Consider the following 16,932-nt stretch of genomic DNA (forward strand, 5'->3'; position numbering starts at 1 on the left):
TCAGACATGTTAAACAGGCATAAACTTGATAACAAAGTACAAAAAACGTTTTAAAATAAAACCGTTACTGTCACTTTAAATTTTAAACTGAACACACTTTATTACTGCAAATGTGAAAAAGTATGAAGGAATTGTTCAAAATTCACCAAAATTTCACCACAGTGTCTTAAAGCCTTAAAAGTATTGCACACCAAATTTGAAAGCTTTAACCCTTAAAATAACGGAACCGGAGCCATTTTTATATTTAACCCCTTTACAGTCCCTGGTATCTGCTTTGCTGAGACCCAACCAAGCCCAAAGGGGAATACGATACCAAATGACGCCTTCAGAAAGTCTTTTCTATGTATCAGAGCTCCTCACACATGCATCTGCATGTCATGCTTCCCAAAAACAAGTGCGCAATAGAGGCGCGAAAATGAGGCTCTGCCTATGATTAGGGAAAGCCCCTAGAGAATAAGGTGCCCAATACAGTGCCTGCCGGTTATTTTACATAATTCCCAAGAATAAAATAATTCCTCAAAGCTATGAAGTATAAAATATGCTTATATATCAATCGTTTTAGCCCAGAAAATGTCTACAGTCTTAAAAGCCCTTGTGAAGCCCTTTTTTTCTTTATGTAATAAAAATGGCTTACCGGATCCCATAGGGAAAATGACAGCTTCCAGCATTACATCGTCTTGTTAGAAATGTGTCATACCTCAAGCAGCAAAAGTCTGCTCACTGTTTCCCCCAACTGAAGTTAATTCCTCTCAACAGTCCTGTGTGGAAACAGCCATCGATTTTAGTAACGGTTGCTAAAATCATTTTCCTCTTACAAACAGAAATCTTCATCTCTTTTCTGTTTCAGAGTAAATAGTACATACCAGCACTATTTTAAAATAACAAACTCTTGATTGAATAATAAAAACTACAGTTAAACACCAAAAAACTCTAAGCCATCTCCGTGGAGATGTTGCCTGTACAACGGCAAAGAGAATGACTGGGGAAGGCGGAGCCTAGGAGGGATCATGTGACCAGCTTTGCTGGGCTCTTTGCCATTTCCTGTTGGGGAGGAGAATATCCCACAAGTAAGGATGACGCCGTGGACCGGACACACCTATGTTGGAGAAATAGCACTTTATGCTGATGATATTCTTATATATATTACAAATACATGTACCAATATCCCGAAGCTTCTTTCAATTATTGATCAGTTCTTTTTCAGGATACAGGGTTAATACTACAAAATCCGAACTGTTGTGGATCCACCAAACAAAAGAATCCTCTTAAAACATACCTTTCAGTGTAGTCCCTGACTCACTCAAGTACTTGGGCATCACAATTTCCTCTAATCCCGATAGCTGGTATAGTCTAAATATTTCCCCAGCGCTAAATAAAATTAAGGAAAGCCTGAAAAAAAAATAAAAATCGGCAAAATCTCCCCCTTTCTCTCTCAGGCCGTATAGCTCTATACAAGATGATTCTTCTCCCTAAAATTATTTACATTCTTCAGAATACTCCATTGATTTTGAAGGGTAAAGATATTATTCTGTTTAACACTGCATTGAGATGTTTCATTTGGCAGAACAAAAAACCTAGAATTTCACTACCTAAACTCTCTCTTTCTAGGAAACATGGCGGGTTGGCTTTGCCAGATCTTCGATTATATAATTATCTTTTTCTGACGCACATAGTAACAGACTGGAATTTTTCTAGAGATTATCTCACAGACAATGAGCTGGAAAGAAATATGATTCATCCATTTCTTCCTGTAGCACTAATTAATTGTATTTCTAGCTCAACACCTCGAGAAGTGATTCAGGCTTAACCTGATTCAGACTTGGTGGAAGATCTGTAAATCTTTAGATGTGGAGCATAGAGTTTCTAAATATATGCCGATGTTGGGTAACCACCAATTTCAACCAGAGTTACACTCAACACTTTTCCAAAAGTGGAATAATTTAGGTCTTGGTAACATATGTCATATGTTAGATTTTGACAGGTGGTGTATTAAAACCTTTACCTCCCTCAGGGGGGAATTTAATCTACCCCAAAAGGATTTTTTTGCATACCTACAAGTAAGACATTTTGCGCTTAAACTGACAAGTGATTTTGGCTGGAATTTGTCTTTTGGCAGTATTGAGAATTGGCTTCTCCTAGTCAAAAATGGGCATATGTCAATTTCTCCTTGTTATCAATCTGTGAGTTTTCTTAAGGATGTACTCAAAATGGAAAAGATTTCTTCCAAATGGGCCGTTATAATATCGACAAACAATCTTGAGGCAAATCCTGCCCCTTACTCTATCTCAGAAGTTGCGCGAGTCACTCTCTCCTCTTCGTGGAGAGTCACACATTAATTACTCCTAATGACTTATTTTACGCCAGATAAAGGCTTTAAATGTGGGAACCCTAACTTCAATAGATGTCCTAAATGTTCATTTACGTCAGCAGATCTTGTCCATATGTTATGGGACTGCCCAAAAATCAGACATTTTTGTCTTAAAGTGCAGTACTGGCTTAATAAGACACTGGGTATCTTCCCTCTGAATCTGACATTGATAAGTATAGTGTTCCTATGGTTCAATCCGAAAAACCAGCAGGTTAACAAATAAAATAATTAATATGGCTATATTTGGCAGCTAGATATTTAATTTTTAAAAAATGGAAAGAGAAAGCGATTCCCAGTATATCAGAAATTAAAAACTGTTTGAAGAAACAATGTATTTTAGAACAGATTGATACCAACTTAAATGACGAACATGAAAGAGTTTTTTCTGAAATGGTCAGTTTTCATTAAAACTCTCCCTCCCAATGAAATAATTTAATATATCCATTTATAAACTCAGAGCTTGTTTTGCTAGGTTTGTGGTAACCTGCTGTCTCCATGTATCATCTTTCCCCTCCTCCCCCCCCCTTTTTTTTGTTGTTGTTTTGTGTTGTCTGGTTCGTAATGTTGAATTGTTTTTTTTTTTTTTATTAAATGTTTTTTTGTTTGGTTATTTTGGATGATAAAAGTATAAAAACTTTACAACAGATTTTTTTAATATCGCAGGAACTGGCATAAGGTTATTTTATTTTTTTCTATATCAAAATAGTGAGTATAAGTTTGTGTTACAAGGTTAAAGAGTGGGCCTTTATTGTATTCTCTCTTTCTCGTATCTGCCTGATGGGTTCCTGTTACCCTAATTTTGTTTTTTCTTCTGTTGTAATTCAATAAAAGATTAAAATTGAAAAAAAACTGTATTTTCTATCCAAATCATTAAATGTTGGGGTTTCCTGTCCCTTTAATTAAAACAAATTAATGTAGCTCTGGATGAGGACCTATCTGTACACTTTGTTAAAGCCAATTCCTCCCCGCCACATTAGTATAAAGTTGTGTAATCACAATATCAACTGCTAAGACAAAAAAACAAATTATGCTTACCTAATAATTTCATTTCCATTGAGAGGAAGAGAGTTCACGGCTTCATTCATTAGTGTTGTGAATAAAGAACCTGGCACCAGGAGGAGGCAAAGACACCCTAGTCAAAGGCTTAAATACCTCCCCCATTCCCCAGTCATTCTGCCGAGGGAACAAGGAACCAGAGGAGAAATATCAGGGTATAAATGGTGTCAGAAAATGAATTAGATTTAGGTCTGCCCATCGGACATACGGTCAGGAGCCGTGGACTCTCCTCCCCTCGATGGAAATTAAATTATCACGTAAGCATAATTTATGTTTTCCAACTAAAGGGGAGGAGAGTCCACGGCTTCATTCATTACTGTTGGGAACATATACCAAAGCCCTAGAGGACACTGAATGAAACCAGGAGGGAAAATGCGGACCCTAATCTGAGGGCACCAAAGCCTGCAAAACCTCTCTCCTAAAAACAGCTTCCGCAGAAGCAAAAATGTCAAATTTGTAAAACTTTGTAAAAGTGTGTAAGGAGGACCAGGTTGCCGCCTTACAAATTTGCTCCATAGAGGCCTCATTCTTGATGGCCCAAGACAAAGCCACAGCTCTAGTGGAATGAGCCGTGATCCTCTGAGGAGGCTTATGTTGTGCTGTCTCATAGGCCAAGTGAATCAAGTTCCAAAAGGACAAAGACGTAGAAGAGGCTTTCTGCCCCTTGCGCTTCCTTGAAAACACCACAAAAAGAGATGTAGACTGTCTGAAATCCTTGGTAGCCTTAAGATAGAACTTCAGGGCACAAACCACATCCAGATTATGAAGTAACCTCTCCTTAGAAGAAGGGCTAGGACACAAAGAAGGAACCACTATTTCCTGATTGATGTTACGGTTAGACACCACCTTGGGAAGAAACCCCAAACCAGTGTAAAGCATAACCTTAACCGCATGAAAAACCAGATAATGAGGCTCACATTGCAAGGCAGCCAGTTCAGATACTCTGCATGCCGATGCAATGGCCAACAAGAAGAGAAACTTTGAGGACAGAATCTTAATGTCAATGGAATGCATAGACTCAAACGGAACCCTCTGCAATACCTTGGGGAGCAGACTGTCTAAAGACAGGTCTGATTCTAGACAGAGCCTGAACAAAAGATTGGATGTCAGGGAGCTTAGCGAGTCTCCTATGCAACAAGACTGATAATGCCAAAATCTGTCCCTTTAAGGAACTGGCGGCAAGGCCCTTCTCCAAACTGTCTTGGAGAAAAAACAGAATCCTGGATACCTTCAACTTATGCCAAGGATATCCATGCTTCTTACACCAGGGCAAGTAAGTATTCCACACCTAATGGTAGACGCGACAAGTGACTGGCTTGCTTGCCTGAATTAGAGTGTCAATCACACTTTCTGAAAAGCCTCTCTTGGCCAAGACTAGGGGTTCAATCTCCACGCAGTCAGACTCAGAGAATCGAGATTTTGATGTTGAAAAGGGCCCTGTTCCTGCAGATCCCTGCAACAGGGTAACCTCCATGGCGGAGAGGATGACATCCCCACCAAATCCGCAAACCACGTCCTCGGCGGCCATGATGGAGCAATCACAATGGACGAAGCTCGCTCCTGTTTGATGCGTGCCACTACACGAGGTAGACGTGGTAACAGCGGAAAAATGTAAGCTAGGCTGAACCCCTAAGACACCGCTAAGGCATCTATCAGCTCTGCCTGGTGATCCCTGGATCTCGACCCATATCGGGGCAGCTTGCAATTGAGTCTGGACGCCACAAGATCTATCTCCGGCGTTGCCCACCTGAGACAAATCTCTGCAAACACTTCGCGGTGAAGAGACCATTTCCCCGGATGGAAGGATTGCTTGCTGAGATAGTCTGCTTCCCAGTTGTCTACACCTGGAATGTGAATAGCTGAGAGCGAGCAGCTGTGGGACTCTGCCCACTCCAAGATCCAAGACACCTCCCCCTCATGGCTAGGAAGCTCCTTCTACTCCCCTGATGGTTGATGTAAGCCACCGAGGTAATGTTGTCGGTCTGGAATCTGATGAAGCTGAACGATCCCAGAGGAGGCCATGCCTTCAGAGCATTGTAGATTGCTCGGAGTTCCAGAATATTTATCAGAAGGAGAGACTCCTCCCGGGACCATTTTCCTTGTTCCATCCTGGCAACCCAAACAGCTCCCCATCCTGCCAGACTCGCGTCCGTGGTCACAATCTCCCAGGACGGTCTCAAGAAGGATGTCCCCATGGACAGTTGCTCCGGACTGATCCACCAACAGAGGGAGATCAGAGTCCAAGCATCAATGGATATCTGCTGTAATAGATCTAATTGATCGCCGGTTCCACTGTCTCAACATGCACAATTGAAGAGGTCTGAGATGGAACCTGGTGAAAGGAATGACGTCTATGCTGGAAACCATGAGCCCGTTCCCCTCCATACACTGAGCCACCGAGGGGCTTGAGGAGGACTGAAGGGCAAGACAAGAGGACACACTCTTTCTGCGTTGATCGTCTGTAAGAAATATCTTCATGGACATAGAGTCTATTATCGCGCCCATTAACTCCACCCTGTTGCTGAGAACCAGGGAACTTTTTCCTGAGTTGATCTTCCAACCATGAGATTGGAGCAAAAGAAGAAGAGCCCTCGAATGATCCTCTGCGAGACTGAGCGATGGCGCTTGGACTAGGATGTCTTCCAGATAGGGCACCACAGCAATGCCTCTGGCTCTGGCCACCGCAAGTAGCGCACCCAGAACCATTGTGAAGACTCTCAGAGCCATTGCCAGATTAAAGGGGAGGGCCACAAAGAGGAAGTGTTGGTCCAGAAAAGCAAATCTTAGGAACTTGAAGTGGTCCCTGTGGATTGGCACATTAAGGTAAGCATCCTTCAAGTCTATAGTTGTCATGAACTGTCCCTCTTGAACTAGGGGCAGAATAGATCTGTTTCCATTTTGAACGATGGAACACAAACTTGTTTAAACACTTTAGGTTCAGAATCGGGCGGAATGTGACCTTCTTTGGAACCACAAAAAGATTGGAATAGTACCCTAAACCCCTTTCTGCTAGGGGTACTGGTATGATAACGCCAAGAGAGGAGAGATCCCTCACACACTCTAGAAAGGCCTCTCTCTTTTCTGGTCTTGAAGACAGGTTTAAATGGAGAAATCTGCCCCTGGGCGGATGGGATCTGCACCCTATCCTGTAACCCTGGGCGACAACCTGCAGAACCTAAGGGTCCTGAAGTCTTGTAACCAGGCTTCTGAGAAGATAGATAATCTGCCCCCTACTTGGTCCGGAGACCGGTCGGGGGCCACCCCTTCATGCCGATTTTGTCTCGGTGGGCATCTTGCTCTGCTTAGACTTGTTCCAAGAATGAGCTGGCTTCCAAGTACCCTTGGACTGGTCCATTTTTAGACGGGCTGCTGGCGCTGGGCCTTGTCCGCAGGAAAGGAACAAAAACATAATTTATGTAAGAACTTACCTGATAAATTCATTTCTTTCATATTGGCAAGAGTCCATGAGCTAGTGATGTATGGGACATACAATCCTACCAGGAGGGGCAAAGTTTCCCAAAACTTAAAATACCTATAAATACACCCCTCACCACACCCACAATTCAGTTTGACAAATATCCAAGAAGTGGGATGATAAAGAAAGAAGTAAAAAGCATCAACAAAGGAATTTGGAAATAATTGTGCTTTATACAAAATAAATCATAACCACTGTAAAAAAGGGGGTGGGCCTCATGGACTCTTGCCAATATTAAAGAAATGAATTTATCAGGTAAGTTCTTACATAAATTATGTTTTCTTTCATGTAATTGGCAAGAGTCCATGAGCTAGTGACTTATGGGATAGCAATAACCAAGATGTGGAACTCCACGCATGAGTCTCTAGAGAGGGAGGCATAAAAAAATAGACAGCCAATTCCGCTGAAAAAATTAATCCACAACCCAAAATATAAGTTAATCATCATAAATGTGAGGAAAAAAAATTAAATCAAAAGCAGAAAAATCAAACTGAAACCGCTGCCTGAAGAACTTTTCTACCAAAAACTGCTTCCGAAGAAGTAAATACATCAAAACGGTAGAATTTAGTAAATGTATGCAAAGAAGACCAAGTAGCAGCTTTGCAAATCTGATAAACTGAAGCTTCATTCTTAAAAGCCCAGGAATTGGAAACTGATCTAGTAGAATGAGCAGTAATTCTCTTAGGTGGGGCTTGACCCAACTCCAAATAGGCTTGATGAATCAAAAGTTTTAACTATGAGGCCAAGGAAACGGCAGAAGCCTTCTGAACTTTACAGGAACCAGAAAAGATAGACTAGAAGTCTTCCTGAAATCTTTAGAAGCTTTAACATAATATTTCAGAGCTCTCACCACATCCAAAGAATTCTTAGGATTAGGACAGAAGGAAGGAACAACAATTTCTCTATTAATGTTGTTAGAATTCACAACCTTAGGTAAGAATTTAAATGAAGTCCGCAAAACTGCCTTATCCTGATGAAAAATCAGAAAAGGAGATTCAAAACAAAGAGCATATAATTCAGAAACTCTTCTAGCAGAAGAAATGGCCAAAAGAAACAACACTTTCCAAGAAAGTAGTTTAATGTCCAAAGAATGCATAGGCTCAAACGGAGGAGCCTGTAAAGCCTTCAAAACCAAATTAAGACTCCAAGGAGGAGAGATTAATTTAATGACAGGCTTGATACGAACCAAAGCCTGCAAAAAACAATGAATATCAGGAAGTTTAGCAATCTTTCTGTGAAATAAAACATAAAGAGCAGAGATTAGTCCTTTCAAGGAACTTGAGAACAAACCTTTATCCAAACCATCCTGAAGAAACTGTAAAATTCTAGGAATTCTAAAAGAATGCCAAGAGAATTTATGAGAACACCATGAAATGTAAGTCTTCCAAACTTGATAATAAATCTTTCTAGAAACAGATTTACGAGCCTGCAACATAGTATTAATCACTGAGTCAGAGAAACCTCTATGACTAAGCACTAAGGGTTCAATTTCCATACCTTCAAATTTCATGATTTGAGATTCTGATGGAGACACGGACCTTGAGATAGGTCTGGCCTTAATGGAAGTGGCCAAGGTTGGCAACTGGACATCCGAACAAGATCCGCATACCAAAAACTGTGAGACCATGCTGGAGCCACCAGCAGCACAAATAATCGCTCCATGATGATTTTGGAGATAACTCTTGGAAGAAGAACTAGAGGCAGGAAAATATAAGCAGGTTGATAACACCAAGGAAGTGTCAACACATCCACTGCTTCCGCCTGAGGATCCCTGGACCTGGAAAGTTTTTTGTTTAGATAAGATGCCATCAGATCTATTTCTGGAAGCCCCCACATCTGAACAACTCGAAAAAACACATCTGGGTGGAGAGACCATTCTCCCGGATGTAAAGTCTGACAACTGAGGTAATCCGCTTCCCAATTGTCTATACCTGGGATATGAACCGCAGAAATTAGACAGGAGCTGGATTCCACCCAAGCAAGTATCCAAGATACTTCTTTCATAGCTTGAGGACTGTGAATCCCACCCTGATGATTGACATATGCCACAGTTGTGATATTGTCTGTCTGAAAACAAATGAACGGTTCTCTCTTCAACAGAGGCCAAAACTGAAGAGCCCTGAGAATCGCACAGAGTTCCAAAATATTGATTGGTAATCTCGCCTCTTGAGATTTCCAAACTCCTTGTGCTGTCAGAGATCCCCAAACAGCTCCCCAACATGAAAGACTCGCATCTGTTGTGAACACAGTTCAGGTTGGACAAAGGAAAGAGGCCCCTAGAATTATACGATGGTGAACTAACCACCAAGTCAGAGAAAGTCGAACATTGGAATTTAAGGATATTAATTGTGATATTCTTGTATAATCCCTGCACCATTGGTTCAGCATACAAAGCTGGAGAGTTCTCATATGAAAACGAGCAAAGGGGATCGCGTCCGAAGCTGCAGTCATGAGACCTAAAACTTCCATGCACATAGCTACTGAAGTGAATGACTGAGACTGAAAGTTCCTGACAGGCTGCAACCAATTTCAAACGTCTCTTGTCTGTTAGAGACAAAGTCATGGACACTGAATCTATCTGGAAACCTAAAAAGGACTTTTTAGTAAATTGATCCTCCAACCATATCTTCGAAGAAACAACACTAATTGATTTGTGTGAGATTCTGCAGAACGTAAAGACTGAGTGAGTACCAAGATATCATCCAAATAAGGAAACACTGCAATACCCCGCTCTCTGATTACAGAGAGAAGGGCACCTAGAACCTTTCAAAAGATTCTTGGAGCAGTCGCTAGGCTAAAAGGAAGAGCAACAAATTGGTAATGCTGGTCTAGAAAAGAGAATCTCAGTAACTGATAGTGATCCGGATGAATCGGAATATGAAGATATGCATCCTGTAAGTCTATTGTGGACATATAATGCCCTTGCTGAACAAAAGGCAGAATAGTTCTTATAGTCACCATTTTGAAAGTTGGTATTCTTACATATCGATTCAAAATCTTTAGATCCAGAACTGGTCTGAATGAATTTTCTTTCTTTGGGACAATGAATAGATTTGAATAAAATCCCAGACCCTGTTCCTGAAACGGAACTGGCATGATTACCCCTGATAACTCCAGGTCTGAAACACACTTCAGGAAAGCCTGAGTCTTTACTGGGTTTGCTGGAATGCGTGAGAGAAAAAAAATCTTCTCACAGGCGGTCTTACTCTGAATCCTATTCTGTACCACTGAGAGACAATACTCTGAATCCAATGTTTTGCACCGAATTGATCCAAACATCTTTGAAACTTTGGGGATCTTTTCCCAAAACTCCAATCTAACTGCTCGCAAAAGATACAATTTTTTAAACCTTGAAGAAGGAATAAAAGAAGTACCAGGCCTATTCCATTCTTTAGAAATCATATCAGAAATAGCATCAGGAACCGGAAAAACCTCTGGAATAACCATAGTAGGTTTATAAACAGAATTTAAACGTTTACTAGTTTTAATATCAAGAGGACTAGTTTCCTCCATATCTAATGTAATCAACACTTCTTTTAACAAAGAACGAATATACTCCATTTTAAATAAATAAGAGGATTTGTCAGTGTCAATATCCGAGGCAGGATCTTCTGAATCAGATAGATCCTCATCAGAGAAGGATAAATCAGTATGTTGCCGGTCATTTGAAATTTCATCAACTTTATTAGAAGTTTTAAAAAACCTTTTAGGTTTATTAGAAGGCGGAATGACAGACAAAGCCTTCTGAATAGAATCAGAAATAAATTAATTTAAATTTACAGGTATAACTTGTGCATTAGATGTTGAGGGAACAGCAACAGGTAATGGAACAACTACTGATGGATATATTCTCTGCATGTAAAAGTTTATCATGACAACTATTACAAACCACAGCTGGAGGTATAACCTCCACAAATTTACAACAAATGGACTTAGCTTTGGTAGAACTGTTAGGCAGCAGGCTTCCAACAGTGATTTCTGAGACAGGATCAGATTGAGACATCTTGCAAATGTAAGAGAAAAAAACAACATATAAAGCAAAATTATCAATTTCCTTACATAGCAGATTCAGGAATGGGAAAAAATGCAAACAGCATAGCCCTCTGACATAGAAAAAAAGCAAGAGGCAAATAGGAATGGGGTCTTAAATAATGAAAAAATTTAGCGCCAAGTATGACAAACAACAAACAGAAAAATATTTTTTGGCGCCAAAAACGTCTGGAAACGACACACACGCATCAAAGATGACGCAACCTTGTGAAGGACTCGGCAACAACTAAGACACCGGAAATGACGAATTTGCGTCAACTAACGTAAGTTTGCACCAAAAAAAAACTTGCGCCGAGAATGACGCAATAAACTTTGGCATTTGGCGCCCTCGCGAGCCTAATTCTGACCCCAGGTAAGAAAATACATTTTCAAAAAATTGCATTTCCCAGATATGAAACCGACAGTCTGCAAAAGGAAATATACTGAAAACCTGAATCATGGCAAAGTACAATACATATATTTAGAACTTTATATAAATACATAAAGTGCCAAACCATACCTGAGAGTGTCTTAAGTAATGAAAACATACTTACCAAAAGACACTCATCCACATAAAGCAGATAGCCAAAACAGTACTGAAACGGTTATCAGTAGAGGTAATGGAATATGAGAGTATATCGTCGATCTGAAAAGGAAGGTAGGAGATGAATCTCTACGACCGATAACAGAGAACCTATGAAATAGATCCCAGTGAGGAAAACCATTGCATTCAATAGGTGATACTCCCTTCACATCCCTCTGACATTTACTATAATCAGAGGAATTGGGCTTCAAAATGCTGAGAAGCGCATATCAACGTAGAAATCGTAGCACAAACTTACTTCACCACCTCCATAGGAGGCAAAGTTTGTAAAAACTGAATTGTGGGTGTGGTGAGTTGTGTATTTATAGGCATTTTGAGGTTTGGGAAACTTTGTCCCTCCTGGTAGGATTGTATATCCCATACGTCACTAGCTCATGGACTCTTGCCAATTACAATCCTGCGGTAGGAAAGCTCCCGTCCCTCCCGTAACCGTGGATATGATCGAAACCAATCCTGGACTGAACAGAATTTGTCCTTGAAAAGCCAGGGACAACAGCCTCGACTTATAGGTCATGTCCGCAGACCAAGACTTTAGCCACAGAAAAAAAACGACACCTTAGCATTCAGGCGAATAATTTGCTTATTGGCATCACATATGAAAGAATTGGCGACCTTCAGCGCCTTAATCTTCTCCTATATCTCGTCGATGGAAGTCTCCCTCTCGACCATTTCACACAGGGATTCACACCAATATGACGCAGCTACGGCAACGGCCGCTGACGGCTAAAAAACAAACCCTGTGTGTTGAAACATCTTCCTTAACATGTTTTCCTACTTTATATCCAAGGGCTCTTTAAACGACGAACTATCCTTGAGGGGAATTGTTGTCCGCTTCACGAGCATGGAGATAGCACCATCCACCTTAGGGACAGTACCCCACAGCTCAAGCTGAGAGTCCGGAACGGGGAGCAGTTTCTTAAAGGAAGAAGGGGAAAAGGAAGACCCTAATCGTTGCCATTCATTCTTAATAATATTAGCCATCTTAACAGGAACCTTATCAAGCTTAGGAATCGCAGAAACACGGCCCTTCAAGTGTGACAGGTTAGTAGCCTCGCTCCTGACATGGACTTGAGTGAAAAAGCAGGCAGCGAAACTCGTCAACGCCAATTGCTTGTGGAGCTGTTAATGAGTCGGTATGGTTTCGCAGAAAGACTCTCCCTGCATCTCCAGACTCTAACTTTCACCCAGGCTCTCACTGACAGGCTGACAGGACTACTTAAAACTCCAGTCCCACTGCGAAGAGTACTACCCTCCATAAGAGACTACTCCGATCTTCGGCACTTCTCTACCGTCCTCCTGTGACGAAAGGCAAAGAATGACTGGGGGATGAGGGAGGTGGGGGAGGTATTTAAGCCTTTGGCTGGGGTGTCTTTGCCTCCTCCTGGTGGCCAGGTTCTTAATTCCCAACAGTAATGAATGAAGCCGTGGACTCTCCTCCCCTTTAGATGGAAAAGAAATATAGAAAAAAAAACTAAAGTGAAGTAAAGGAAGTACCTCTTCAGCAGGCTCTGTTTTGATTTTAATCTCATTATCTTGGCTTGAAGTTGGAATGCTAGAACTGCTACATTGCCCCAGTTTATTTTCAGATGGTTCCAGCTTGGGCTTCAAGTCCTTTGGCAGTTGATCCTTTACATCATCTTTGTCAAGTAGGTATCTGAGAAGTGCATTGTTTTCCTTCTTTTTAGGACTCAGCTGTTCCTGCTTCACTGTTGCTTCCCCACAAGGAACAGAGCTAACAGATTCCTGGAAGTTGTCCTTGCCTGTGGCTTCTGCTGTGATCTTAGCTACTTCTGCAGGAGAATTTCCATTCTGCAACAGCTTGTGAAGTATTCTGTGTTTCTCTTGAAGCATGGATCCATGAAGATTTGATGTGGAGCTGACACCTGTTGAAGTTGAGGAGACACTGGAAGGGCTAGTAACATTAGTGGAAGAATCTTTGCAACTGGAGTCCATAGTTGAGTTGGCCATCGTATTGTGATTTCTTTCTTCTGAAGAGCAAGTCAGTAACTGGAGAAGTTTTTTATGACCTTTGCTTTCAGCCTGCGCCCTTTGGCTCTCTGACCCTTCAAGAATATTCTCTTTGCTGTCCTTCTCTCCCAAGTGGTCTCTACCACTGGACTGGCAAACAGAACTCTCAACTTGACTCTGTTCACAATATAAGCTACTGGGGCTCTTGCACTCCGGGTTTCCCATTTTATTTGGTTGGTTCATGTTCAAATTTGGACCACTCTCCACTTTCTGCCCAGGTGACGATAAGGATGACAAAAGGGAGCTTCCCACTCCTTCACTTATTGCATGAAGGGCACTCAAGGAGCTGCTGGAGAAAGTTCCTCCACTTGCATTAACTGAAGATCCAATTGGAGAGTTCATACCTGCAAAAACAAACAAAAAAAAAAAAAAACACACAAGATAATTACAGAGAGATACTTGAGATAATATAAAAAGTTATTGAATATATAAACAAAACTACTTAGAGAATCTTTCCACCATATAGTCTTGAAACTATCCTTAATTTAAATAAATTTGAATTATGGCTAGACTTTATTTTTCATACCTTAGAAACTTAAAATAATCTTATCTTAACAAGCACATTTAAGAATCCTGAAAGTTAGAGGATCTCAAAAGACTACAATTAAAACAAATACAAAACAGAATATATAATAATACTACAAAATGTTGAGGAGGTGGCTGATGATGATTCTGTTAACAGTCACCATGAAATACCTTGAACTGGAGAAAACTGATTTGATCCTATCTTGGGGCTACCCCGATTTCTTGGGGAAACAATTAAGTTAGGCTGGTTAGTACTCATGCCAGGACTGCCATGTGGGGGGCTGCTCATATTCATGCCATAGTTGTTATTCTGGTATTGTGACTGTTGGTTTCCTGGTGCTTGGTTTACAGGTCCCATGCTGCCTGGGGAGTTGTATCTCATGCCTTGCATTTGTGTCATGGAGCTGGAATCCCCTATGCCATAGTTCCGGTTCTGCTGAGGCATGGCCTGAGCTGGAAGTGCATTCATAGAATTGGAAGGGTTGGTATTTGTAGCTAGTGGTAGCCTAACACCTTGTGTAACAGGATTTGGTCTGTATCCATTCTGATCCCTAAAAGTGACAAATAAAAAGTTCAGTAGCCGAGTACTATTTGATATAATTTCTTACCACAAATATAATACTACAAAAATAAAAGTTTCAAATTATGTATCTTCATACAATGAATTAAAAAAAATACAATTCTTTAATCAGCAGGTCAACAGCAAAATGTGTAATGCAATAATCCAACATGTCTGAAAAAACATAATTTATGCTTACCTGATCAATTAATTTCTTTCATGGTGGTGAGAGCCCAATATCCATTATTCCAGTGAATTACTCCTTACCACTAGGGGCGACAAAGATTCCCAAACCTTTAGAACTCTATAAAACCTTTCCCACCTCACAGGTACCTCAGGCTAAAAGGAGCAGAGAAAAAAAGATAATGTGAACAAGAAAAAAAAAAAAAAAGGAAAAAAATAACCCAGAGCAAAAAACAGGATTGGGTCTTACCACCATGAAAGAAATTAATTTATCAGGTAAACATAAATTATGTTTTCTTTCATACAGGTGGTGAGAGTTAACAATCCTTTAGTCCTGGGAACTAATACCCAAGCTGTGGAGTCCATTGGTAATAACAGAAAAGGGTGGGTTCTAAGAAACCTCTTTTTTCACTGAGAAACTAAATCCACAACCTCAATAGCCTAAAAAAAGGAGACAAATAACTAAAAGGCAAAAATAATCTGAGACAACTGCCTGAAGGACATTCTACCAAAAGGCTGCTTCAGAAGAAGTAAAACTATAAAAATGGTTCCCCAAAATCCTAACTGTGGAAAAGAAGCAGAGCTCCTCATCAAAGAAGGCTCATCGAACCTCAAAGACCCGAGGCCAAAATATGTGGAGCAACTGAACTCAATGTTAATCCCACACTGGACAAGCTCAAGCGACAGGCATGTCTGATAGACAGGGGAGACAAAACAACCCCAAGCCCCCCAGGGAATGGAAGAAGTGGGAAATTACCCACCCTAACTGAGCTTGGGTGACAACCTTTTCGATCCTTCAAACATAAGACACTCCCAAGAGAACCCCGAGGACTGTGGGAAAAGTGCAAAAACATAATTTATGTAAGAACTTACCTGATAAATTAATTTCTTTCATATTGGCAAGAGTCCATGAGCTAGTGACGTATGGAATATACAATCCTACCAGGAGGGGCAATGTTTCCCAAACCTCAAAAGGCCTATAAATACACCCCTCACCACACCCACAATTCAGTTTAACGAATAGCCAAGCAGTGGTGTGATAAAGGAGTGATAAAGGAGTAAAAAGTATCAACAAAGGAATTTGGAAATCATTGTGCTTTATACAAAAAAATCATAACCACCATAAAAAGGGTGGGCCTCATGGACTCTTGCCAATATGAAAGAAATGAATTTATCAGGTAAGTTCTTACATAAATTATGTTTTCTTTCATGTAATTGGCAAGAGTCCATGAGCTAGTGACATATGGGATAGCAATACCCAAGATGTGGAACTCCACACAAGAGTCACTAGAGAGGGAGGGATAAAAATAAAAAACATTTTTCGCTGGAAAAAATAATCCACAACCAAAAATATAAGTTAATTCTCATGAAATAAAAAAAACTTAAAACATAAGCAGAAGAATCAAACTGAAACAGCTGCCTGAAGAACTTTTCTACTAAACATTGCTTCCGAAGAAGCGAATACATCAAAATGGTAGAATTTAGTAAATGTATGCAAAGAAGACCAGGTTGTTGCTTTGCAAATCTGATCAACTGAAGCTTCATTCTTCAAAGCCCACGAAGAGGAGACTGATCTAGTAGAATGAGCTGTAATTCTCTGAGGCGGGGCTCGACCCGACTCCAAATAAGCTTGATGAGTCAAAAGCTTTAACCACGATACCAAGGAAACGGCAGAAGCCTTCTGACCTTTCCTAGAACCGAAAAGATAACAGACTAGAAGTCTTCCTGAAATCTTTAGTAGCTTTAACATAATATTTCAAAGCTCTTACCACGTCCAAAGAATGTTAAGGATTTCTCCAAAGAATTCTTAGGATTAGGACACAAGGAAGGGACAAGAATTTCTCTATTAATGGACGAACCAAAGAGGCCCCTAGAATTATATGATGGTGATCTAACCACCAAATCAGAGATAGTCTAACATTGGGATTTAAGGATATTAATTGTGATATCCTTGTATAATCCCTGCACCATTGATTCAGCATACAAAGCTGGAGAGGTCTCATATGAAAACGAGCAAAGGGGATCGCGTCCGAAGCTGCAGTCATGAGACCTAAAACTTCCATGCACATAGCTATTGAAGGGATGATTGAGACTGAAGGTTCCGA

The 16,932-nt window shown here is 40.6% G+C and overlaps 1 protein-coding gene across 1 annotated transcript in view; it reads right to left on the bottom strand.

The window, feature by feature from the left end:
- NCOA3 (nuclear receptor coactivator 3) overlaps positions 1–16,932 on the bottom strand; it is a 656,351-nt gene that overhangs the window by 401,114 nt on the left and 238,305 nt on the right. Inside the window, exons 3-4 of the mRNA XM_053716954.1 lie at positions 14,257–14,636; positions 13,027–13,904 (exon numbers count right to left, since the gene is read on the bottom strand). Of these exons, the coding sequence (XP_053572929.1) occupies positions 13,027–13,904; positions 14,257–14,636 (1,258 nt within the window). The remainder of the gene's footprint in view (positions 1–13,026; positions 13,905–14,256; positions 14,637–16,932) is intronic.

Source organism: Bombina bombina, chromosome 1, assembly GCF_027579735.1.
Source record: "Bombina bombina isolate aBomBom1 chromosome 1, aBomBom1.pri, whole genome shotgun sequence".
NCBI lineage: Eukaryota > Metazoa > Chordata > Amphibia > Anura > Bombinatoridae > Bombina > Bombina bombina.